Source organism: Plecotus auritus (assembly GCF_963455305.1).
Source record: "Plecotus auritus genome assembly, chromosome: 7".
In the NCBI taxonomy this organism is placed as follows: domain Eukaryota; kingdom Metazoa; phylum Chordata; class Mammalia; order Chiroptera; family Vespertilionidae; genus Plecotus; species Plecotus auritus.
In genome coordinates this window covers 20,783,977-20,807,317 of record NC_137774.1, presented here as the reverse complement: position 1 = coordinate 20,807,317, position 23,341 = coordinate 20,783,977, and the positions used below count along the sequence as shown (strand labels likewise).

At 54.4% G+C, this 23,341-nt stretch overlaps 1 protein-coding gene across 2 annotated transcripts in view; it reads left to right on the top strand.

Annotated features, from left to right (window-relative positions):
• Positions 1-2,247, top strand: part of MRC2 (mannose receptor C-type 2) — a 58,976-nt gene extending 56,729 nt beyond the window's left edge. Inside the window, exons 28-30 of one of the 2 annotated variants that reach the window (XM_080680899.1) lie at positions 19-198; positions 665-691; positions 819-2,247. In XM_080680899.1, the coding sequence (XP_080537025.1) occupies positions 19-198; positions 665-691; positions 819-1,045 (434 nt within the window). In that variant the 3' untranslated portion in view covers positions 1,046-2,247. The remainder of the gene's footprint in view (positions 1-18; positions 199-664; positions 692-818) is intronic. The other variant, XM_080680900.1, reaches the window with a different exon arrangement.
• Positions 2,248-23,341: the final 21,094 nt, after the last annotated feature.

The following is a 23,341-nucleotide window of genomic DNA, read 5'->3' as shown; positions in this document are numbered from 1 at the left end:
GTGCCTTCTTTCCCGTAGGAGGCACCCTGGTCTGGCAGGACAACACAGTTGTGAACTACTCCAACTGGGGGCCCCCCGGCCTGGGCCCCAGCATGCTGAGCCACAACAGCTGCTACTGGATCCAGAGCAGCAGCGGGCAGTGGCGGCCTGGCGCCTGCACCAACATCACCATGGGCGTTGTCTGCAAGCTCCCTCGAGGTAAGCACCCTGGCAGGCACGCAGCTCAACTTCCTCTCACCCCCTCGAAACTGGCAGAGGTGGGGTCAGGGGCCACTTCTCTTTTTGCAGGAGAGCACAGTGCAGGGGAAGGCATGAACAGACAGGCCTGGGGCCGCTGGGACCGTCCCCTGGGGTAAACTGGTCTGTAGGAAGGACTGGCTCTTCCACAAATTTCCAAGCTGGACAGCAAACCCGTCATTTTGTAGTGGTTAAGGGCATGGACAGGGTTCAAGCCCCGGGCAGACCACTGACCGACTCTGAGACCTTGGGCAAGTTACTTAAATGCTGTGGCCTCAGTTTCCTCTTATGTAAAATGGGGATAATAGCAGAACCTACAAGATTAAATGAGCTAATAAAGTGTCGGGCACTCAGCGGGGCTCTATCTGTCTGTTTCTTCTTCTGACTACTACCACTTCTCTTAACGGGCCCTCCCTCTTCCCCGCAGCCCAGGAGAGCAGCTTCGCCCCATCAGGTGAGTGGAAGGCAGGGCTGAGACTCCTCTTCCCCTCGATCCGGGCGGCTGGCGGTGGGGCAGGGCTGCCCGCCAGTGGCGCCAGTGGTGGTGCTTCTTGACCCAGTGGGTGTCTGTCTTGCCACAGCAGCGCTCCCAGAGAACCCGGCGGCCCTAGTGGTGGTGCTGATGGCAGTGCTGCTGCTCCTGGCCCTGGTGACCGCGGCCCTCATCCTCTACCGGAGGCGACAGAGTGTGGAGCGTGGGGCCTTTGAGGGTGCCCGCTACAGCCGCAGCAGCGCCTCTGGCCCTGGCGAGGCCACTGAGAAGAACATTCTGGTGTCTGACATGGAAATGAACGAGCAGCAGGAGTAGAGCCAAGGGTGTGGGCAGGCCCCGGGCAGGAGGAGCTGGGTTAGCTGGGCCGCCCCCCACCAGCTACCAGGGCAGATGGCCTCTGGAGGGATGTTCTCGGGAGCTGCTGTTGGGGGCTGGGGCTGGGGCTGGGCAGAGCCTGGGCTGGTGGGGTCCCTCCCTCCCATGAGGGCTGGGCTGAGACCTGGCTGAGTGCACGTGGTGTCTCCCTTTTTTGGGGTCCTAAGGTCTAAGGTCTTATCACCTGGGCTTGTGCCTCCATGGTAACCAGAGTCAGGATGGAAGCCTCTTTATTCCCAGCACCCCCCTCTCCCTGCTGGGCCTGCTGACCAAGCCCCAGAGCCCTCGCATTGCAGAGCCTGAGGAGCCACCGCTGAGCCCTCAGCCAGCCTCTGTCGCTTCTTTCCTTCCCACCTGGCAGCCTCAGCTCTGAGCCCCTTGCCCCGGTCCTTCTCCCTGCTTCTCACCCAGCCCTTCCTTCTGAGCCAGAGTCCTGGGGTTTGGGGAGTCTTCTTGCTCTTAGTGGGGGTCAGTTTGAGGGATCTGAGCATCCATCACTCCTGTGCCTGCTGGGGTGGCCTTGGGGTGTGGCAGGGGTGGCCTGGGTCTGGCCTGAGGACCAGGGCTCCACTGTGGTGTCAGCTGGACTGGAGACAGGAGCAGGGAGAGATGCTCAACCTCCTGGGGCAACTGGGCTAGGCTGGGCTGTCATCTCCTGCCGGTTGGGGGAGGGCTCTGTAAAGTCCCTGAAGAGTCCCCCGTGGGGACCAAAATACTAGTAAGTTCCTCTAATGTTTCCAACTCCTGGCTCTGGTTTGGAGAGAGAGGAGGGGTTGGCGGAGCCTGGGATGGCTCCAGGGCGCCCTCTCGTGGGGCCCAGAAGAACAGCACCCTTGCTCCTGGAGTGGCCCATGCAGGGAGCCCACACAGTGCCTTTCCAAGAGGCCGAACCCCACCCCACAGCGGAGTGTACGGCCAGTCCCGGTGCCACAGCGAGGGACAATGTGAACATGGACTCAAAGGCATGGTCCTTTTTTTGTAGTTTTTAAAATGTGCCGTTATTGTCAAAAAAGAAAAAGGAAAAAAGAAAAGCACACAAATAAAACACCTGTAAGAGGCTTGAGAGAGGGGTTCCTGCCTTGTCCTGTCGTGGGCCTTGTTCCTCATATCGCTTACGAGATAAATGGCATTCTTGAGCTGGCATCGTTCGTTATTTCTGCAGTACACCATCTTGCTTCTACCTCTGGGCCCCACAGGGACACCCTCATTCTGGTCTCTTCTTCCGGGATCTTGCCTTTTGGGGCCTGCTCCCCCTTTTCTCTCTGTTCCTGGGGAGGTGTGAGGTGTGTGTGTGTAGGGTGTGTGTGTGTGTGTGTGTGTGTGTGTGTGTGAGAGAGAGAGAGAGAGAGAGAGAGAGAGAGAGGTGGGGGGGAAGCTCGGGCAACTTAACTTTCAACAGGTGTAACTGGGAGAACAGGACTCACCTCCGAGGGCTGTTAAGGGCGTTGGAAGATTAAGTGAGGCCGTCTGTGCAAAGCAGTTAGCGCCTGGAGCCCGAGCTCCTGCAGTAAGTGCCCCATACGTGTCGGCTGTTCCTGATATTTCAGGGCTGTGGCTCCCAGGGGAGCATTTGAGGTGCCCGGGCCAGCCCTGGGCGGGGCTCCGCACCACCCACCTCCCAGGGCGGCCTCTGAGCTCCGGGGAAGCGCACACTTGTCCTTGGGAGCCTGGGCTCTGAAACCCCCAGAGGCGGGACCGCCCCCCGACCCCCAACTCACTCAGAAGATACCTGAGCCGGAGATACAGCACGGAACAGAGACAGCCCTGCCAGCAAAGGATGGTCAACTGTGCCAGGTCAGCCAGGTGTCGCGAGGAGGGCTGACGCGGGGCACGGGAGGGCGTGCTAGTTTGGACACAGGTCGGGCGGGTTTTGCCAGAGGTAGGTGAGGGAGTGAGCGGTGCAATCATGCAGGCCCGGTCCAGGCACTAGGATGTGCAAGTGCCCGTGGCCCTGTTGTGGGAGACCTTGGTGCTTCAGGGGACCAGCAGGAGGCCAGGCTGGCTGGAGCTTGAGGAAGGGGAGTAGGGGATGGGGGGGGGCAGGGAGGTCGGTGAGACCCAGTTGCCCAGCGGTAGAGCGTGTGGGTGTTGGTTTAAGTAGAAAGTCAGTGGGAACGGCTGATCTGATTGACCTTTGAAGAAGGTGGTTTGGCTCGTCACAGTGGTGGACGTGTGTGTGTGTGTGTGTGTGTGTGTGTGTGTGTGTGTGTGGTATCTTGTTTGTGATTTTTTAAAACCAGCAATAGGGTCACATGGTTCAAAGCCTAAATGACATGAAGAGGCTACATGTTGTGAATGGTCACCCTGTCCTCTTCCCGCCGGCCTCCACTTCCCGAGCCAGAGCCCCAGCAGGGCCTGGGACCTGCTTTCCCGAGTCAGAGGCTGAGGTCGAGTCGGAGGCTGAGGTCAAGTTGGAGGCTGAGGTCAAGTCCGAGGCCCTCCTCCCGTCTCCTGCGCAGCCCCAGCAGTGGCAACAGGACTCGGGAACGGGAGGGAGCCCCAATCCCGGGGGGTGGGAGGGGGTGGGGGCCCATAATGATGGATCCCCTTCACTCTGAAGTGATTCCCTCTCCAAACTCCGGAACAGCTTCCTTTCGGGTTCAGTGCCCTGTGGGTCTTGGGCCACAGCCCAGGTGCAGGGGAGTCACCTGGGGCAGCAGCCCTTGCCCTGGGAGAGAAGAAAAGCTGAGGGGTGACGGCAGGATCACGGCTCTGGGGTGGCAGGGGCAGCTGAGGAAGTGAGGACCCAGATGCCCTGTGCTGCCTGCAGGCAGTGGTTGGTTGAGTGACCAGAGGTTTATTTTTTGTTGATCTTAAAGAGAGGGAGGGAGGGAGAGAGAAACACCTTTTGGGGTACAAGACAGCACTCCAGCCAACTGAGCCACACCGGCCAGGGCGAGTGTCCAGAGGTTTAACTCCCCCCCCACCCCCCGAAATATCTGTCCTCACTCCTCTCTCCTTTGCTGGTGGCTGAAGTCCTTGCCAGAGCCCTGCCCCGACCCACAAGCATTTCGGACAGTGTCATGGGTCTCGGGCCCCCACAGACCTTGTTCTAAGCCTCCTTGCTGGTGTTTCCCCGCTGCCAGAGGAGAGGAAGGGCAGGGGGAAGGCTCTGGCCCAGCCTTTGCCTCTGGCTCCAGGATAGCCCTGTCCTAGCAGAGCACATGGCAGAGCGTCCTTTCTGTCTGCTCATTCCAGTTCACTGAGCTCTAAACAACCCATCCACATGCCGTCTCTGCTGGGAGGGGGATGCCCTGAGACCCATCCCGTGGGCCCCAGGCAAAGGGCACTGTATGCCAGGCACTGAGCCCAACCCTGCCTGGCAGGACTGAACTGGCCCAGCTCTGGCCACCTGGACGCTCAGTGACGGCTCACAGAATCCATGAATGAATGGGAGGGTGGTGTCAGGCCTTTAACAACCTCCTCTTGTCGGGGCAGAGATGCCTCCTCCCAGGTGTCCTGGCAGAGCTGACCTGGCCCAGCGGGCAGCGCTGTGAGGCCGCAGGGGTGAGGAGCCGGCCAGCCACACCATATGGCTCTCCTGGAACGGAGCTGCCCAAGCCCTGCCAAGCTGCCTTGAGCACTAGGGCTGAGTCTGTTGCTGGGACAAGGTAAAGATTTTATCTTGAGGGAGGCCCCCAGAAAAGAAGGTAGGAAGAGGGAGGGAAAGAGAAGGGAGTTGGGATAAATAAGGAGAGGCGGCCAGGGGACCGGCATCAGGTCAAAGTGCCCAGATGTTCAGGCCTGGCCTGATGTTCTTTATCTTAGGGGCCTGGGCTGCCAGGAGCCCCAGGAAAAGGCTGACTTCAGTCTTGAGCTGCAGATTTCAGTCCCTCCTTGTCCGGAAGAGCAGGCGGGTGCCAGCCCTGGAGAAAGGAAAGGACTTGAAGCGGATTTGGAGCTGGTGCAAATAAATGGACGGTCTTCCGATATCGGGTCATGGCAGGACTTTAGTTTTATCCCTTAGAGGGAATTCTGGGCGATGAAGGTTATCTCGTCGAGTTGGTATCCCTCCTCTGAGTTCTGAGTTGTTACGGAGTGGCAGGGATCCTCGCTGTGTGTCCCTGCTGGCTAATACCCAGAGGCCCTTCTGTCTCTCTGGGGCTTGGGAAACTTGGGATGTTGTCTTTCCTCTCCCTGGGGCTGCAGGGGATTCAGAACGCCGCCTCAGACATGCCATTCCTCCACGATAATGACGATAATCAAAATGCTTATTGGGTAGTTACCACTGCTGCCCTGTTCTGACTGCTTACCATGAATGAGCTCAGTTCATCTTCTCAACACACCCCGAGGTAGGTGCTATGACCCTTTTTACAGATGAGGAAACTGAGGCACGGAGAGACGAACTTGCCCTGCCACCGCCCCTCCACCCTCCCTGCACTATGGAGAATGTTGGGGGTGGGCAGTGGGTACTGGGGAGCCCCCCTTGCGATCTTGCAGTCAGTCTCTGAGACTCAAGGACTTTGTCTCAACCTGTCATCTCTGCGGAAGGTTTCAGAAGCCTCTCCTGAGTTGAAGGGCCAAGAATGATCTCTTTCCTTTTGTTCTACGGCTTTTCTTCCAAGGCCGTCTCAGGCTTCCCCAGCCAACCCGAAGCAGAGCGTTCCTGCCAACCCCCTTGTAAGTTGAAATGGCGGAAAGCGAAGATGAGCATTCCCAGACCCAAAGTTCAGCGTGCACATTGTCTTTATTTCGCTCACCACCATGATCCAAATGCTTAATTATGTCCAATTTTGTACTAAGGGTGGGTGACATCCTTATGAGCTCGCTTAGGCTTTTCTGATCCCTTGGACACGTGGTAACAGATGCACAAAATAAATCCAGATGAAGCACAGCCTCTCAGACATGGTTCCATGCTCCGGCAGCTTGCTGCTGAGATGCTGGGTGCAGTTCCCAGGGAAGGCGCTAGGTGGGGCCATGCTCACTGCTTCTATAAGGGCTCATTGCAGAACAAAAACGGAACACTATTTTCGCTTTTTGACTTTTTTCCTAAAAGTGAAAAAACTCTTCAGATTTTCTTTGGTTATCGAACACAGATACTAATGTAGCTTTTCCATGGAAGTAAAGTGGTGGAAAATGAACTTTCAAAAAGCGGGGGGTGGGGATACTTATATCAGGGTAGCCTGGGCTGGAATCATGGGGGTTAAAGTCCAGAATGCATAGAGATGAGGTGGGAGGTTGATTGATATATAGACATGTACACTCTTGGATATTTTAAAGTTCCCATTTATTTTCTTAACGGGCGTGTGCTCTCTCCTCCTACTGCCATCAGCTCTTCTGGGTCCCACTTCCCTCATCTCACCAGTGTGGGTTGGTGGCTTTTGGTAGCTGCCTCCTGTCTGTGTGTGGACCCTTAGCTCCCCGACCTGAACATGGGGCCCCCTGACTCCCCTGCCCAATGACCCCACTCTAGCCAGATGCTCCTGTGTGTGCTCCCTGCTTCTTCCTCCTGCCCCCGCCTCTTTGCTTGCCTGGGCTCCTCCATTCTTCAAGGCCCTTTCTGCTATGCACCCGACTTCTGCAGCTGGTTAAGGATGCTACCCTCTCTCTCAGGTGGTCCAGAAGCATGGCCTTGGCCAACAGACTGACTTACACCCTATAAATTTGGGCGTGTCACTCCCTGGAGCTTAGATGTTGTGATGGTTAATTTTATGTGTCAAGTCGACTGGGCTAAGGGATGCCCAGATAGTGAGTAAAACATGGTTTCTGAGTATGTGTGTGAGGGTGTTCCGGGAAGAGATTAGCCTTTGAGTCGGTAGACTGCATAAAGAATATTGCCTTCCTAGCGTGGGTGGACACCATTCAATCCGTTGAGGGCCTGAATGAATGAAAAGATGAAGGGAAAATTTTCTCTGTGCTGGAGCTGGGCCATCCATCTTCTCCTGCCCTCGAACATCCACGCTCCTGGTTCTTAGACCTTCAGACGTAGACGTGGACACAGGCCATCGGTTCTCCTGGTCCTCAGGCCTTTGGGTTTGAACTGAAACGACATCACCAGCTTTCCTGGGTCTCAGCTTACCGATGGCAGGTGGTGGGACTTCTCAGCCTCCATAATTGCATGAGCCAATCCTCCTAACACATCTCTTTCTATATATCTGTTTAAATCCTATTGGTTCTGCTTCTCTGGAGAATCCTAATACAGGTTTTCCTCCCATCTAACATGAAGTTAATGATACCTGCCTCACGGGGTTATTGTGAAGATTAAAGAAAAATGTTTATCACCTGCCAAAGTCCTCGCCAGCTGTCTTCAGTCTCCACCCCTAGGCTCAACCCCCATGACCATGGATCTTTCTGTCTCTACAGTTTTGCCTTTTCTAGAAATTGCATGTAAACAGAACCATATGCTGTGCTGTCTTTCGTTTCTGGCTTATTTCACCTAGCTCAGTGGTCGGCAAACTCATTAGTCAACAGAGCCAAATATCAACAGTACAACGATTGAAATTTCTTTTGAGAGCCAAATTTTTTAAACTTAAACTTCTTCTAACGCCACTTCTTCAAAATAGACTCGCCCAGGCCGTGGTATTTTGTGGAAGAGCCACACAAGGGGCCAAAGAGCCACATGTGGCTCGCGAGCCGCAGTTTGCCGACCACGGACCTAGCATAATATTTTTGCATTTATCAGTAGTTTGTGCCCACCATCTTTTATTTTTTGACCCCTCCCGTCTCTCTTTCTTTTTCTCTCTCTCTCTCACACACACACAGAAACACACAATGTTCTCATGAGCCTTCTCTGGCCTTTTTTCACCCCGTCTGATCTGGTCTTTGGGCCCTAAGATGTAATTAGGAGAGAAGAGTGGAGTCCACACACCAATCAGGTCCTAACCGGCCCCCGGGGGTCCAGGATGTGTCGCCCCTCCTGATAGTGGTGGTGGGGAGCAAGGAGAAGTGGAGGTGGGGAGGGGGCTGTGACTGTGCTTCCCTCTCCTCCCAGTCGGAGGCCTTTGTCCAATGAGACTGAAATAAGCTTAAAACGATGTTGGGTAAATTAAATCCGTTTACTGAATACGCACCTCGATTCCACTCGGGGTGGAGGCCTGAACAGGTGCCCTCAGCAGAGGGACCCCAGGCCGCTGGGCCTGTCAGGGCTGTTGGGTCCTTTGGGGCTTCTGGGCTGAGGGGCAGCAGCAGGGCAGCCTGTGGGTGCTCAACAAGGCCAGGCTGCTTGGCCTGTGCTGTCTGGGTCTGGGCTGGTGGCTGTTGCTGTCCGTAGACGCTCAAGCCAGATCCCAAGAAGGGAGCGGCATAAGGTAAAAACGGTAACTGCAGACACATGGTCTCCGTTTCAGTAAAGAGGAGGAGGGAGGGAGGCACCTGGGGACATAGAAAGGGTGGCTGGGGGAGAGGTCTCCGCCGAGCTCCAGGGCCAGCTCCTTGCTAGATGACCCGGCTGTTGCCTTCATAAATGCCGTTTTCATTTCCATCTCCCATCTCGGAATCTGGAAAGCAAGAAGATCTCTCAGGCTGTAGAGCCACAGCAGACTGCGGGATCTGCCATAGAGGGGCATGCCATTGCTGCCCCTCCTGCCCCCACCCCAGCCCTGGTGGCCAGCCACACACGTGCTGCCATGCCTGGAACAGTGTGGGGAACAGAGACGGCAGTCGGGGGCTGGGAAATTCCTAGACTTCCCACTGGGCTTCCCACCAGGCCAGGCAGCTGGACTGTAAGCCCCTCAACAAAAGCATCTTACTCATCTTCGGACCCCCACGGGGCCTGGTGCTGCAAATGTTTGCAGGATGAATAGCTAGAGGAGGCTCTCAGGGTAGTGCCCCACATGAACTCTCACTTCCTAAACTTGTCAGGAAAGGGGGGAATTGGCCTCGGTTGTAAAGAAGCCTTTCAGGGATCAAGTGGCTGGAAGCAGAGGGCCATGTGATGGGAGGGAAGACAGAGGCGCCGTGGGATGGCAGTGTGGTCTGAGTGAGGAGATGGAATGGGGGTGGGGGCTCTTCATTCTTGGGGGAAACTCTTGTTCTCAATACATTTCTTTTCCCATTGGCTTGAGTTGAGTGCCCCCTGACTGTTTGGAAACAGTTTTTGACTGTGGAAGAAGGGCAGGAGTAGGAGCAATTGACACCCTCCGATCCCTACCTGGACCCTCTCAGCTTCTACCTCCGCCACAGAAAGCCCCAGCCCCACAAGCTTCCCCTGTTTCCTCACTCACCCTGTTCTTCCCCCCAAAGTTGCCTTGACTTGTGCAAATGGGGAGGTGCTCTGGCCCAACCTTTGGCCTGAAGGCCTCATGCCTGCTCCTGTTCACACCTGGATTGATAGCTGCAGGAAGCATTGTTCCCCTCCCTGGCCTTGGGCTTGGCTGTGGTGACACTCATTTGTGCCAGCTGGGAAGCACTGTCAGGGGGGCTGGGTCACAGACAGGTGTGACAGGTTGTCAGATCTGGGCACACCCACCCAGGGACTCGCCCCAGCTGCCCTTACCTCTGTGCCACCTGTGCCATTTATGTGTGGCTTCGGTTACCAGGTGCAGGGGCGGGGTGCCTGGTGAGAAGGTTGGCATGGGCACCACAGAACCACAAAGAGGCTGGCATCTCTGTGCCACCTAGTGGGCCCTGAGGTTTTGCCTTTTCTCCTCCTTGTTTACCTGAACAAGGGCAGCAGGTCACAGCTGTGACTCAGCTCTGGCAGCCCATCTTAATCAAGTGCTGCCAACCAGGTGAGGCATGCCAGGCTGCTGGGGACCAAAGAGGGATGCGGCCCGCGGGAGCGTGGAAGGCATGCGGCTCTGCGTCTGGCCGCCCGGGCTCTGCTGGATCATGGCTCTGGCGGGACGCCAGGCAAGGGCAGCGTCTGACCAGGTGCCAAGACCAGCCCTGCGCAGGGCTCTACTTCACCTCAGGGCGCCTGCCGGCCTCTGGGGTGTGTGCAGGGCTGGGGCCGGGGAGAGGACCTAGATCCACGATTCCCGGGAGAACTGGCTGCCCCCACACTGGGGCTGGTGCGGGGGAGGATGCGGGTCCTAGAGCGAGTCCCAGATTCCTGAAGTAGGATGGCAAATGGCATCTCTCTAGAGCAGTGGTCAGCAAACCGCGGCTCGCGAGCCACATGCGGCTCTTTGGCCCCTTGAGTGTGGTTCTTCCACAAAATACCACGTGCGGGCCCGCACGTACAGTGCGATTGAAGGAGTACCCTAATTAAGTTAATAACAATGTACCTACCTATATAGTTTAAGTTTAAAAATTTTGGCTCTCAAAAGAAATTTCAATCGTTGTACTGTTGATATTTGGCTCTGTTGACTAATGAGTTTGCCGACCACTGCTCTGAGCAACGCGGGAGGGCAGCATCGAGCCAGGGCACTGGCAGGGAGGGCTCCCAGGGTCCCCTCCGTGGAGACCCCTTTTTAAGCATCACCCCAGGGATGCTCTCCTCTTGCCCTTCAGAGACACCAGTCTCCCCTGGGCCCTGTATGTCCCTTCCCCAGCTCCGTGAGGAAAAGGCTTGGTCCTTGGGGCCTCCCCGAGCAGGAGGGCGGCAGCGGCCCATGCTGGGCGCTAGGGGGCGCCCCTGCCCAGCCGAACCCACCCGGGCGCGCCCGGCTGCAGCGGGTTTCCCCGAACCGGGAAGAGGCGCGGGCGCCGCCGGGGAGGGGCGCAGCCGGGCGCGGCGCCGAGACCCTGCCCGGAGCCGCGGGCCCCGAGTCGTCTCCGGCGCCCAAAGTCGGCTCGCTGTCGCGCCCTTTCCGGAGCTGGGGCTCTCGCCAAAAGCCGCGATTAGGACCAGCGAGACGCGGCGCAGAGGCGTTTTCCGAGAGAGGGGGTGTGTGCGCCCGCGACACAAAGGTCTTTTCTGGACCCCACCGCTCCCTTCCCGCTCGCTCCCAGCCGGTTCCCGGAGGGCGAGCCACCGGGGAGGGGTCGGCCCTGGCAACAGTGCTGGATGGTGGGGGTGGCTGCCCGAGTAGCCCCCGGAGGACACCGCGGTCGCGCCCAGGACTGGGACTCCATGGGCTCCTTTTGTGAACGGAGGATAGGCCCCCTCCCTCCCACCCATCCACCCCGCGTCTCTGGAAATGGCCCCCCTACACCCCGGTTCTCAGAGGAGCGTGCCCTGAACAGTAAACTGGGTTCTCTAGAGTCATCGTCTGGGCCTCACCCTGTGCAGTTGTGAGCTGGTTCAGCTTCTCCACCAGGCAGGTCTGTGGGGGGTTCCCAAAAGCATCCCCCTGACCAGCTGCGCCCTGACCACCAGGGGCTCGCCCCTGGGCCTGGGCCTGGGCCTGGGCCGGGGCCTGACCCGAGTCTCTGGGAGGGGCCCAGGAATCCATTTTTGGTAAGTCCCCCAGGTGATTCTGATGGCAAAGCCAGTGTGGGGTTTACTGTCCTAAACCTTTTAGGGCAGGCAGGGGTAACATTTCTCCCTGGAATAGCCTCTGGCGACGGAATTGTCACATTCTCGCCCCCCTCCCAGTTCACTGTAATGTTTATTCTCCCTGCAAGCCCTGCTTTCATTAACCACATCTTCTCCAGCGGGGTTTCCTGAGATCCTGAGCCTGTTTGAAGACAGGTTTGTCTCCTAGGAGGGACCTTTTTCAGGAGGCCTGGTTCCACCTCGGAGTCCAGCAGACCCACTTGATTGGGACGAATGGTGAGGAAATCCAACAAAAAGCCACCAGCTTGTGACTGAATGTGGTCCCTTCCGGTAATGGCTAAAGAGCCCCCTTCCAGGGTTTGGAAGATAACCTGAGAGGCTGGAGAATTCCAGCAAAGGAAAAGGAAAAGGGAAAAGCCTGTGGCGCGTCATCCTACCCCCGGACAACACCGTCTCCCCTTTTCCTTGCTTTCAGGGTGAGCTGGAATCCTTATCCGCTCTGGGTCAGTGCTTGGACTTGCCTTTATGACTTGCTGCTGCTGGTTCCCCAAGCTCGGTGGGGTTATTTTTGCCTCTGGGTGGTGGCCATTACTTCCTTCCACAGTATTAGGTTCAACACAGTGACAGAAAAAGTAAATTAGCAAACACCCTCAAAATGGCAGGACTGACCCCAAAACCTACTTTCATTTTCTTCCGGCCTGGGTCGTGGGAAATTTCTTGACAACTATGAGAAAGAAGACAGTGAAAAATGAATTGTCTTTCCAAGGCAACTGTGAACAGCTGTGTCATTCCCTAGACTCGGGGATGTTCTCGGAATGCTCTACCATCCCCTTAAAGGGGCAGAGAAAATGCGCGGAGGTGCCTGGAGCATGCTGATATTCAGCACGCAGGCCTCAGCCTGGCCCTAAGGACAGCCGCAGCGTAACCCAGGTCACCTTTGCCAGTTCAGGGCTTCTAATTTTGGCAGTGTGAGCAGGCTTGCTTCCTCTCTGCAATTGATCTGAATAGCAAAATCCCATTCTGATGGTCCGAATCCCATTTTCAGGCTGTGGGGGTGAAGGCCTTGCTAATTGGCCACTTGCCTCACCACTGGCTTTTAAACAATCGCTTGTATTCTCTGCCCCGGCAGGAAGCAGCAGGCCCATCAAGGCCTTGGGCTCCCTCTTTGTTCTGACTTTATGGCATTTTATGCCACAATAAGAAACACTGTGTACTCCGTGGGAGCCCATTGTGCCAGGCTGTGAGGATGTGGGATCGGTGCGGAAGGCTGGTGCTCTTCCCCCAGGAGAAGAGGGGTTTTGTGACAGGCTCGAGGACAAAACAAGGGGTGCCAGACACTGTTGCTGGGGCAACAGGCTGCCCAGTGTGGAGGCAGCCTTGGCCTCTGGGGCGCCTCTCACCCACAGGCCAGGAAAGAGGGCAAGAGAAGGATGGAATTTCTCATAGAGGGCAGTCCCAGTTACTTGGTAAATTATACATCAGGGCTGTGTTAACCGGCCTCATCCTGTCTCGAGACTCTGTGCCAGGTGATCACAGCTATCTAAACCAGCGCTCACACTCCACCAGGAAAAGCCATCTTGGTGAGTGTGGGCCAAGGGCCGGCCTCCGTATTTTGGGTAGATCTGGTCCTTTGAGGCCAGAGTTTTGGTGTTGTAGAAATGGTATGAATGGGGAGGGCTTAGGAAAAGTCCACCCAGCCTCACACATAAATGGATCAGTGGGATTTGAAAGCTACTTCAAATCTCTACCTGCCTCCTAGGCCAGCCGCTGCACTCCCCCCACCCCCCTCCCCTCCAGTTTCTTCAGGTGAAAGTTTTCCTGCAGGTGCAGTGTTAATACCGCACACCTGGGGCAGGAGACAAAGGCGGGCCTCACTCCAGCAGAGCACTGCAGTGATGGAGGGCCAGGGGTCCCTCTGCCCTTTGCCCTTTGCCCTTTGCCTTTCAGCACACTGACTGGGATTCTCTATTGTTTTATGTAGTTTAGTGAATTAGGCCCCTAAGGGATATAGAGGAGCTGCCATGGGCAGGCAGGGAGAGAAATTCAGGGTATAGGCACATTTCGGGGCGGGGGGGAGGGGGGTGCATGGTAGAGATAAGACCTATGGCAGTGGTCGGCAAACTCATTAGTCAACAGAGCCGCAGTTTGCTGACCACTGACCTATGGCTATGAGGACACCAGGGACAGGGAGCCTTGGGGGGGCAGGTCCTGAATAATGGAGTGCCCTATGTGGGTGCTGAAAGGAAGAGAGGACAGGGAAGGCAGCTTTGTGTCCCCCTCAGATTAAAGGGTGAGCCAAGTGAGGCCGGTGAGTCTTGTGTCCTCGTGCTGGGCACTTGCACAGAACACCATTCAGTGCCTCCTTCAGCCCATGTGTACCTCCCTCTGTGCCCACCAAGTCTGCACTTCCCATTTCCAGTGCTCCCCACGTGGGCCCCTTGCCCTATAACAGTGCAACAGCCATCCACCTGGTTCTGTCCCGCTCCAGCCCGCCCTCCTCAGGGCTGCTCCAGTTACCTCTCAAACATGCAAACCTCTTGGCCTGCCAAATGCAGCTAGAAATCCTTGAGCGGCCTTCTAGAGCCTCACACAAACCCATCACATCCTGCACTCTGCCAAGCTCACTTCCTGCCAGTCTTGGCCACACTCAATTCCTTGACTTTCCCAAACACGCAAGACTTTTCAGGTCTCTGAGCCTTTGCATTTCTTTCTCCATAGAACGCCCTTTCCCTCCCCACCCACCTTTGTCCACCTGCTGAATTCTTCCAGATTCAGTGCAATCATCACTTCCTCAGCTGATCAGTGGATGAGAGCAATAATGGAAGGAGCTTGGCCACCAGGCTCTCAAAGCAGCGGGAAGACTGATGGCAACGCGTACAACCTACTCAGATTAAAAACAATGTCCTGGAGGTGTTGGCTAGTGTCCCTGAGGACCCTGCCTGGACAGCCTGTCCTGGGGGAGTGGGAGAAGGGGGTGAGAACGGTGGCTCCTCACGTCGCCTAACTTTGCTGTTTCCCCACATCTGGCTCAATCTTCTGTTGTAATACAAGGCACATTGTTGATATTCTTGTTACATGTCTATTTTCTCTTTAGACTCTGAGTCGTTTATAATCATCTTTTTATTCCCAGAATCTAGTTTAGAACCTGCTACATAGTAGGCACACAGAAACATCTTTAAACAAATATCCATGCCTTGAACTTGGATGTTTCTTTACCAGAATACCTTTCTTTCCACAAATTTGTACTATCTCCAAAACGTAACTCAAGACTCACTTCCTGGAAGAAGTGAGGTTCTGGTTCATTAATTTACTATGTGAGCATCAAAGGTTATTGAGTGCCTATACTGTGCAAGGCATTTTCTAGGCATTGGAGGACTGTAGGGGTCAAAAGAGATAAGGGTTCCATGCTCCCGTTGCCAATGAAACGTCCCACCTCCACCCTACAAGGCCACGTCTTTCTTTGACCGTCAGTTAGCACTGGTGGAATCAATCGATGCTCCTGGCATCCATAGTGTCTGGGGCATGGTCAGCGGTAAAATAGGATTCACTGTGTGCCAGCATCACGGGAGCAGTAGAAGGCTGGGCTTTGCCTTCAGATAGCTCACAACCTCACTGGAGAGACAAATTGGTTGTGTGTGGGATCATTGGAAACCCCAGTCAGGGGCCACCTGGTGTTGTCAATACCACAGCCTCTGGGAATTCACTGGGTCTCCCAGTTCTCTTGACCAAGTGTGACTTTCCAGTTATTTCCCGGATTTATAAATATGGTATTTTCTGTTTTAAAAATTTCAACTTGATCATAAGCTCCTTAAAAAAAGGGACATCAAGACATCGTGTCTAGTAGGTGGCCAGGTTCCCACTGATACAGGCTGGGGCATGAATGAATGAATGAATGAATGAGTGAATGAAAGATCATCACCACGGACAGGCATTCATCACTGGACACCTTCGTGAGACACAGCCAAGAAGCCCGGTGTGAATGGGTTCTCCAGTTAGGTAGGTACAGGACAGGGAAGGAGGGCTCACTCCTTACATGGTGCCTCTCTTTTGCTAAATGTTACCCACAGATTCTGAGTATTTTCTACAAGAAAATACCGAGACTCAAGTCCAGAAGCATGAATTTGACCTTGCCTTCCTACTTCCATTTGTGTACCTCTTAACTGGTTATTTGTACCGGTGATTGCTCGGTGGTTTAGTGGGTGAGATCTATTTCAGGGTTTCTCATTAAATGTAAGCTGTGGTGAGAGAAGAATGTTGCCCCGTTCTTTCTGCTTCCTTCCTGTCCTGGTTCCCAGCTGGCTTCTGGTGTCCCTTCCTCTTCCTCTAGGATAGTTTTACCAGAAGGTTCCTCAGTCAGTGCTCTGGAGTCTTGGTTTTCACCCATTGGGTTGCACTGTTTGTTGTTTGCTTTGCTGGCTTGAAGGCTAACACTGCTTGCATTAGCTTGCCGATGTGGCAGCCATCTGTAACCTATATCAACACTGGGGTGCTTTGAAGTTCAATGTGCAATAAATAGTTCATTAAAAAGATGTGGAATCATGAAAATGAGGTTACAGAAATGTTAACAAAGGATCATTTCCTGCTTCCTGTACTATTATTTTTTCTTTTTTTAGTGTATTTCTCTGAGGAATTTATGTTACCATTAAAACTACGGAAGAGTTAAAGGAAGGACAGGCCAGGTCAACAAGAGGAGATAGCTTGGCAAAGACCCAGCCTGTTTTCTTAATTGAGAGCTTAGGGTCTAAAGGGAGAACTTAAGCAGAAGAAAAAAAAAATGGTAGGGACAATCTAGAACTCTTATGACTAATGGTTTGAATGCAGCCTTTTTAGTTTGGGTTGACTCCAAATGGATCGCAACAGTGTCCAATCATGCAAGGCCTGCAGCAATGTAAGCGCCATTTGGAATCACTGAATTCCGGCCTCCAGGCAATGGCCACAGCAGGTGCCTCTTATCTACTTGAGGAGGAGAAGGAGGAGGCGAGGGAAGAAGAGGAGAGGGAGGGAGAGGAAGAGGAGGAGGTGGAGGAGGATAGGAGGATTAGAGAGAGAGAGAAATAAGTGAAAAGAAAGGGAGGTTCATGGGCTAGGGTGGCAGCGTGTCACTAAGACTGTCTCCTGGTGGCTTGTTCACTGCCACACTGGCTGGTTTTCCAGTCCTGACCTTCTGACATGCACCGAAGTCAAGTTCCAAGCCTCAAGGGGTTCTGGGAACCCAAAACACTAAAAGTAGATCAGCCGCTGGCATGATCTTAAGGCAGTGGTCGGCAAACTCATTAGTCAACAGAGCGGCAAACCGTGGCTCGCCAGCCGCATGTGGCTCGCGAGCCGCAGTTTGCCGACCACTGTCTTAAGGTAAAGGAGGGGACCTGGCCTGCCAGCGCTCTCCCCTGGTCCGGCCACAGAGAAGCGGTTGATCAAGAGGGAAGTGCCTTGGGGCTCAGAGTTCTGGCTTGACAACGATCCAGACCCTTCGATCCAGACCCTTCAGAGGTCGACCTGCCCACCTCCCGCATTTTGGTTGACTTGGCTCAGGTCAGGCTCCGGTTAGTAGCAGACCCAGGCTTCTGCCTCCAACCTCGAAGCCTCCGGGAGGGCCCTGGTTCTCTTGTTAAAGGAAGGGCAGCCCCAGATGGTCATTCCCGGTCTCTTCTCTAATGACAAAGGGTGGCACCGTCAGCACCTTTGTTTCTTGGCGTACACGCAGATGCTGGAATAACATACCCTGGGATCCAAAGCCAAAAACACAGCTCTCCTGTGGGGGGAGGTCCCTGTTTTTCACAGGCCCTCGCGCTTGGGCAGCGGGCGTGCGCACACATGATGCGCGCCCAGCCCCAGCAACCTTGCCTCTATTTTGGGGGCAGATATCCCTAGTGACTCACTCGCCTAGGTGACCATTTAATTACTACTCATGTTGAATAGTAAGCAGTCATGTGATTATCAATTACTTTTCAGCCAGAGGACTGTGCATACACTTAGCAGCCTTTAAGTCTCAGTCCTGACAATGACAGTGCTGGGTCCTCCCGGAGCAGATTGCACATCTAATAAACAACACTGCAAGGTCTGGGGGCCTGCTGCTGGATGGGCCGGTTGGAGCCAGACTTACCCGCTCTCTCCCAGCCCGGCTGTAGTTGAGTCTCATGAGTTCCGCAAACCTCTGCTCATAGAGGTGGAGCAGCAGCACCAGGTACAAGCCAGAATTCATCAGCTCGTTTTGCAGCTACGATCGGAAAAGAAAGCTCTTAAGTTCATCTATGAAATATTCATGGAGGGTAACAAGGCCAAGAGGTGACAAGACAGGGAAAGAGCCCAGCTGGTGGCTTAGTGGTTGAGCGTTGACCTACGAACCAGGAGGTCATGGTTCATTCCCAGCCAGGGCACATGCCCAGGTTGCAGGCTGAAATCAATTTAAAAAAATGTATATTTTAAAAAGGGACGAGAGCCCAAGCCCCAAGGCCAGGCCTGGCCCTGAGGACCAGAGAACAGAGCAAGAGGGGGGTCCTGGGTAGAGGGCAGGCAGTCATGGGGGAATTCTTTAGTATTTAGGGAGGCTGTCCTGAAAAAGCTCCAGCCTCCAGGCGATGACATGGGGCAAGGCTTCTCTGATGGTCCTTCAAGGATGGGAGGGAGTTTGGAAGGTGGTATGAGGGGTATTAAGGGTCTTCAGAGGCGCTGAATGCCAGCAGAGACATAGAGATGAAGAGAGCAGTGTGTGTGTTGGCCCAAGTTTCCTACTCACTGGTGTGGCTGGAGTATTTGTGGCAGGTGTTTGTTTTGGATTTTTAAAAAAATTTGGCATGGGCTGGGGAGATGGTGAGGTGGGACCATATTAGGCAGAAGTGAGGAGAATGTATGTAGCTGTGGCCTCTGAGAAGAGGTGATGTTTGTCTTAGGAAGGCAGGCTTCTGTGGGAGAATTTGGGGCACAGGTGCCACGAGAGGGTTATTTTATTTTCCTCGATCCCTCATTTGCCCAGAGAAAGGGCACAGGCCTTGTTTGTGTGTTTTTTCAAAAAATTATTTTTATTTATTTATTTAATATATTTTTATTGATTTCAGAGAGGAAGGGAGAGGGAGAGAAAGATGGAAACACCAATGATGAGAGAGAATCATTGATCAGCTGCCTCCTGCATGCCTCCTACTGGGGATCAAGCCCACAACCCGGGCGTGTGCCCTTGACCAGAATCAAACCCCGGACCCTTCAGTCTGCAGGCCAATGGCTCTATCCAGTGAGCCAAACCAGCTAGGGCAGGCCTTGGTTCTTTACGTTACTATCTTCACTTAATGATCTCACCTAAGTCCCCCGCTTTCCCCGCATCCAGGCTCATCTATTACCATTTAATCCCCAGAGAACGTGTGCCTGGCAGGGTCTCAGACGGCACTGTGAACCCCAGGGCCTTTGCACATGCCCTTTCCCGGTTTGGGCTGTTGGCTTGTTTTTGTGCCTCTGTTTTGAATGTCCCCTCTCCACCTTTTTGCCGGGCCATGCCCAAAACTTCTTTTATCGCTGTCACAATGTCACTTCCGCACAGGGGCCTTCCTCACAGTTGTTTCAGGCATCCCTTTACTCCGGACTCCTAAGCATTCGTCTTGCCGTTGTACACTGCATCTCACACTTGTTAATGTTTTCGCCTTTTCTTGGTGGGTGGGTTGTGTTTTATTTTTCTCACTGGTGCTTAGAACATAGGGAGGGACATGGGCGGAGCTGGCCCCCTGGCTGACCACGGCTCTTCTGTCCTCGGCTCCTTTGGTGGTCTGTGTGGCAAGGCCTCACCCTGTGGACGCTTCATTGACCTTCAATAAATTAGTGGCATTAGCAACGACTCCTCCCCTCCGCCACTTTAATCCCCCATCTGTCCTCATGCCAAATCCCAGGGGCGGGGCCTTGGGAAAAGCGCCAGACGGTGCTCAGGAAGCCCCAGGGAGACGCAGATCCCAGCAGAGGGCGTGGCCCTTTGCCTCGCCGTTGGGAAAGGTCCGAACTCTGACTGTTTTCCCAGGATAACTGCAGCCGGTCCGCCACAGTGACCGCCTCGGTGCCTCTTCCTTGCTCCCTCAGCAGCCACATTCCCGTTCCACCAAGGGCAGCTTGGGAAGCTGGCACAGCACACACCTCTTCCAGGACTGAACAGCTGCCAGAATGGATGCCCAAGCTGGGCAAGGACCGGTGCGTTCTTCCTTCTGAATTGGGGCCATCTCCGGATCTCGGGGATCACTGGCCCCACGTCACTGCTCAAGGCCCCTCCGCCGCCCTACAGATTCGTCTTCAAAGGCTCTGCACTGTCCTTGGCAGTTGGCCCCCTATTTTTAGACTTTAGTCACGTTCCGTGCTCTTCTGACCTTGGCCTGGAGTAGGCAGAGAGCAAGTTGCTTGTTTTCACCTTTTTCTGCTTTAATTGCCTCCTCCCACTTCCCCGTGAGTGGGTGCCTCCTCTGTGTCTGTCTGCAAGCCACCTTCTCTGGGAAGCCTTCCTAGCCTGCCCCTCACCTCTTCAACGCACACCACGCCTGGTCCCGTTAGCTTCTCCAGGGCGCGGCCTCCTGCGGGCTGCCGCTCTGCCTCCTGCACTGTCATCCCAGTAAGCCTCTTACGCTCAGAGACACCCCGATGCATAATGGCAAATCAATCAGCTAGGAAATGGCTTGGAACTATCAGGGTTGTCAAAGCATTCAGGGAAACCATTTACTTTTTATGACTCAATAAGGCCCGGAGGCATGCAGATGGGAAAATATCCACTAATGTTTTCTGTAGATAATTTGAAAAGTCACTTCTAGCAGATTGTGTCTCCTCGCTGGTCTGTGGGAGGGAACCTGTCACGTGAATCTCACTGGCCAGGCCGCTTTAAGTGGCCCTGCGGGGCTTGTGATGCTCCCAAGGGGCTGGGCCGGCCACCGAGCAGGGAGTCATCCTTTACCCCCAACCACAAGTGGGAGGGGTTGGTTGTCACAGTGAGCTCTGTGCTGTTTGTTTGCAAGGGCGAAAGGGGCTAGGTTTTGGAGTGTTATTTATTGGGCTACTCCTGACCCACCCCACCTCTGACCCAATCGCATTGCACTCTGGTGCCCAAGTGCAGTGTGGGGATGGGTGGGAGGCGGGGGTGGGGAGGTCTGGAGTACCCAGCCCTCCTGCCAGATGTTTTTCTTTCTTCTCTCCTGCCCCCTCCCCGCTTCATTTTGTTAATATTCATTTCGGCCAAGAGATTTGCCACCGATGGAAATTCTCCATTTAATCCACTTCAAGGAGCGGACTGCCTGGCTGCACGTTCTCTCAAGTCTTCAAATATGTTCCAGAGATGATCCCAAGTGTGAGGGCGATTAGGTGCCTGCGTGTGTCCAAGGACATCTGCCCGTGGCGGCGATGGAGCGAGGCCAGGCCTGCGCTTCAGAGCAGCGACAGCCGGAGCCCCGCCGAGACCCTCCTGCGCTGCCGGGCCCAGATGGCAGAGCGCGCCTCCATCGCACGGTGGGCACAGCCAGGAGTGGGCAGCCCGGGGCCATCAAGGGCTACGACTTGGAGCAAAGAGTTTAAATTGTGCATGACCAAAGTGACTCCCCGTTTATAAAAGGGGAGCAGTCACCACTGCTCTGCCTGTTTCCCCGAGGCGTTATGGCAAAAGGAGCTAATCCTAGTGGACACTGTATTTCGCAAAACCAAAGTGTCCTGTGAGAGGGGAGAATGAAGATAGGGTTCAGGGCAAGGACCCCCTGTGCCTTGTTGGCTCCTGTGCTTCGACTGCCTAGCCCAGTGCCTGCTCAATAAATATATGTGCATGTGAAAGACTGAGAAAAGAACGTAACGTTCTGGATCAGACAGTGGCCCATTCAGCCATGACCTTTGACCCTGGTAGCTCTGACATGAACATGAATCAGAATTACTGCGAGAATCTTTTAAAACAAGGTGGCTGTGCACTACCTCCCCCCTCCTCCCCGAGTTTATGATTCAGGAGTCTGGGGTGGGACCCAAGACATGCGTTTCTAATAAATTCCCAGGTGATGCTGCTGGTCTGGGGACCACCCATTTTTGAGAACCACTGCTGTAAACTAAGGATCAACAGTTGGGAGCTAAATAAGCTCCATTTGGCCGGCAGATGAGCCCTGACAGGAAAGAAGGAAGGAGACGAACATCTTTAGTTGGAGAGAGTACTCTGCATTTTGCCACAATTGCCACCACCCCCTATTGTGACACTTGGAAGATTCTGATCATTTGTGATCTGCCTGTGATCTAAATTTGTCTTAAACCTGTTTTCTGCCCTGGCCTGTTTGGCCCTCAGACTGAAGGGTGGTATGTTCAATCCCTGGTTGGGGCACAGGCTGGGGGGGTGGGGGGCAACTAATTGATGTGTGTCTCTCACGTTGATGTGTCTCTCTCTCCCCCTCCCTTCCACTCTCTCTAAAAATCAATGGGAAAACTATCCTCAGGTTAGGATTAACAACAACAACAAAACATACCTGTTTTCTCCTGGCCCCTTTTGGAGCTCTACATGTTACTACCCAGGAGTTCTTTCACTAAAACACCGAATGTCCCAACCAGAAACAACCCGGTTAAAGAGCACGCCCAGGGCAGCACTTCCAGAAGATGTGCAGTGGGTGAGGAACAAGCAGAGACGGAGAGCTGACTGTCATAAAACTTGCCAGGCCTCCGATGGTGCCGCTGGGCCCCACAGCTGCTTCAGCCTCCTGGGGCCCGCTCCAGGCAGCCTAGAAGAGCTCCTAATCCAGCCACGCGATGCTCAGTAACAAGCCTTGACTCTACGGGGCCCTATGGGAACCACCCAGTGTCTGAGAACCGAGGGGATATCAGATTCCAAAGCCGTTAGTGCTCTTGGGCAGCATTCACTCCGCCCTAACTCAGGTGCATTGAACCAAACCAGGAAAACATCCTTTGACCTAAGCCCCTTCCCACCCGCCCGGACCACTGACAGTGCTGATTGGGCCCCTAACGGGCAATGGCCCCAGTCTGTCTGTGGTCAGACCTCGAGGGAGGCATCTGTCTCAGATGCCTCAGACTTTGTCCTCAAAGGCACGTTGATAGAAGGCTCTCTCCTCTCCTCCTTGGTCTTAAAAGTCTCTTCCCCGGGGAGGCCTTCTCTGGTCCTGAGAGCAGGTCAGGCCCCTCTGTGGCTTTTTCCATAGCTGCCCACACGTCCCTTGTTCTGCTCCCCGCCACCGCCAATGTTATGATCACTTACAGCCTTCCCCTTTAGAAGGCAGCGGCTGTATCAGCTTTGGCACCACCGTACCTCCAGCGTACAGTGGGCACTCCATGTGTTTTAAAAGTTGAACTTTTGTGTTACGTGTATTTGGCCACACTTGACAAAAAATTAGTGCCTGGTCCCATCCCAGACCAATTAAGTCAGGATCACTGAGGCTGGACCCGGGCATCAGCAATTTAATAATAATCACAAAAAAAGGTATGCAGCTAAATGTTCACTTTAACTAGGGGAGATTTTGTGTGTGTGTCTTCGATTTTTACAATTAAAGGAAAGTATGAGGAAATAAGCTAGCGAGTTAGCTAGCGAGTTAGTTGAGGTCAGGTGAGAGCCAGGCTGAGCGGAAGCCTGCCCTCGGCTTCTCCTGCCTTTGTCCCTCTTTGTACCTGTCTGTATTTGGCACCGGCTATCCCATGTCAACAAGAGAACCTGCTTTCCAAGAGTGAGCAGCACTGAGGTTGGCTGGGAGGGCCAGAGGAGTCTAGGTGTGAGAGCCAGGGAAGGGCCTGGATCGTAGATGCACAGGTGTGCACATGGCGCCTATGGCAGGCCGGGGCCTCCCCAGCTGGGGACGAGTCCAGGTTGTATTACATCTTCTACATCGTTGTGTTAAACAACAGTTACTTCGGTCTTAATCCATGGAGAGTTCCTGAACGTGTCTAGGTCATGCTTCTGTAGTGTCTCAAGTTTAACTCAGGCCTTAAGCACA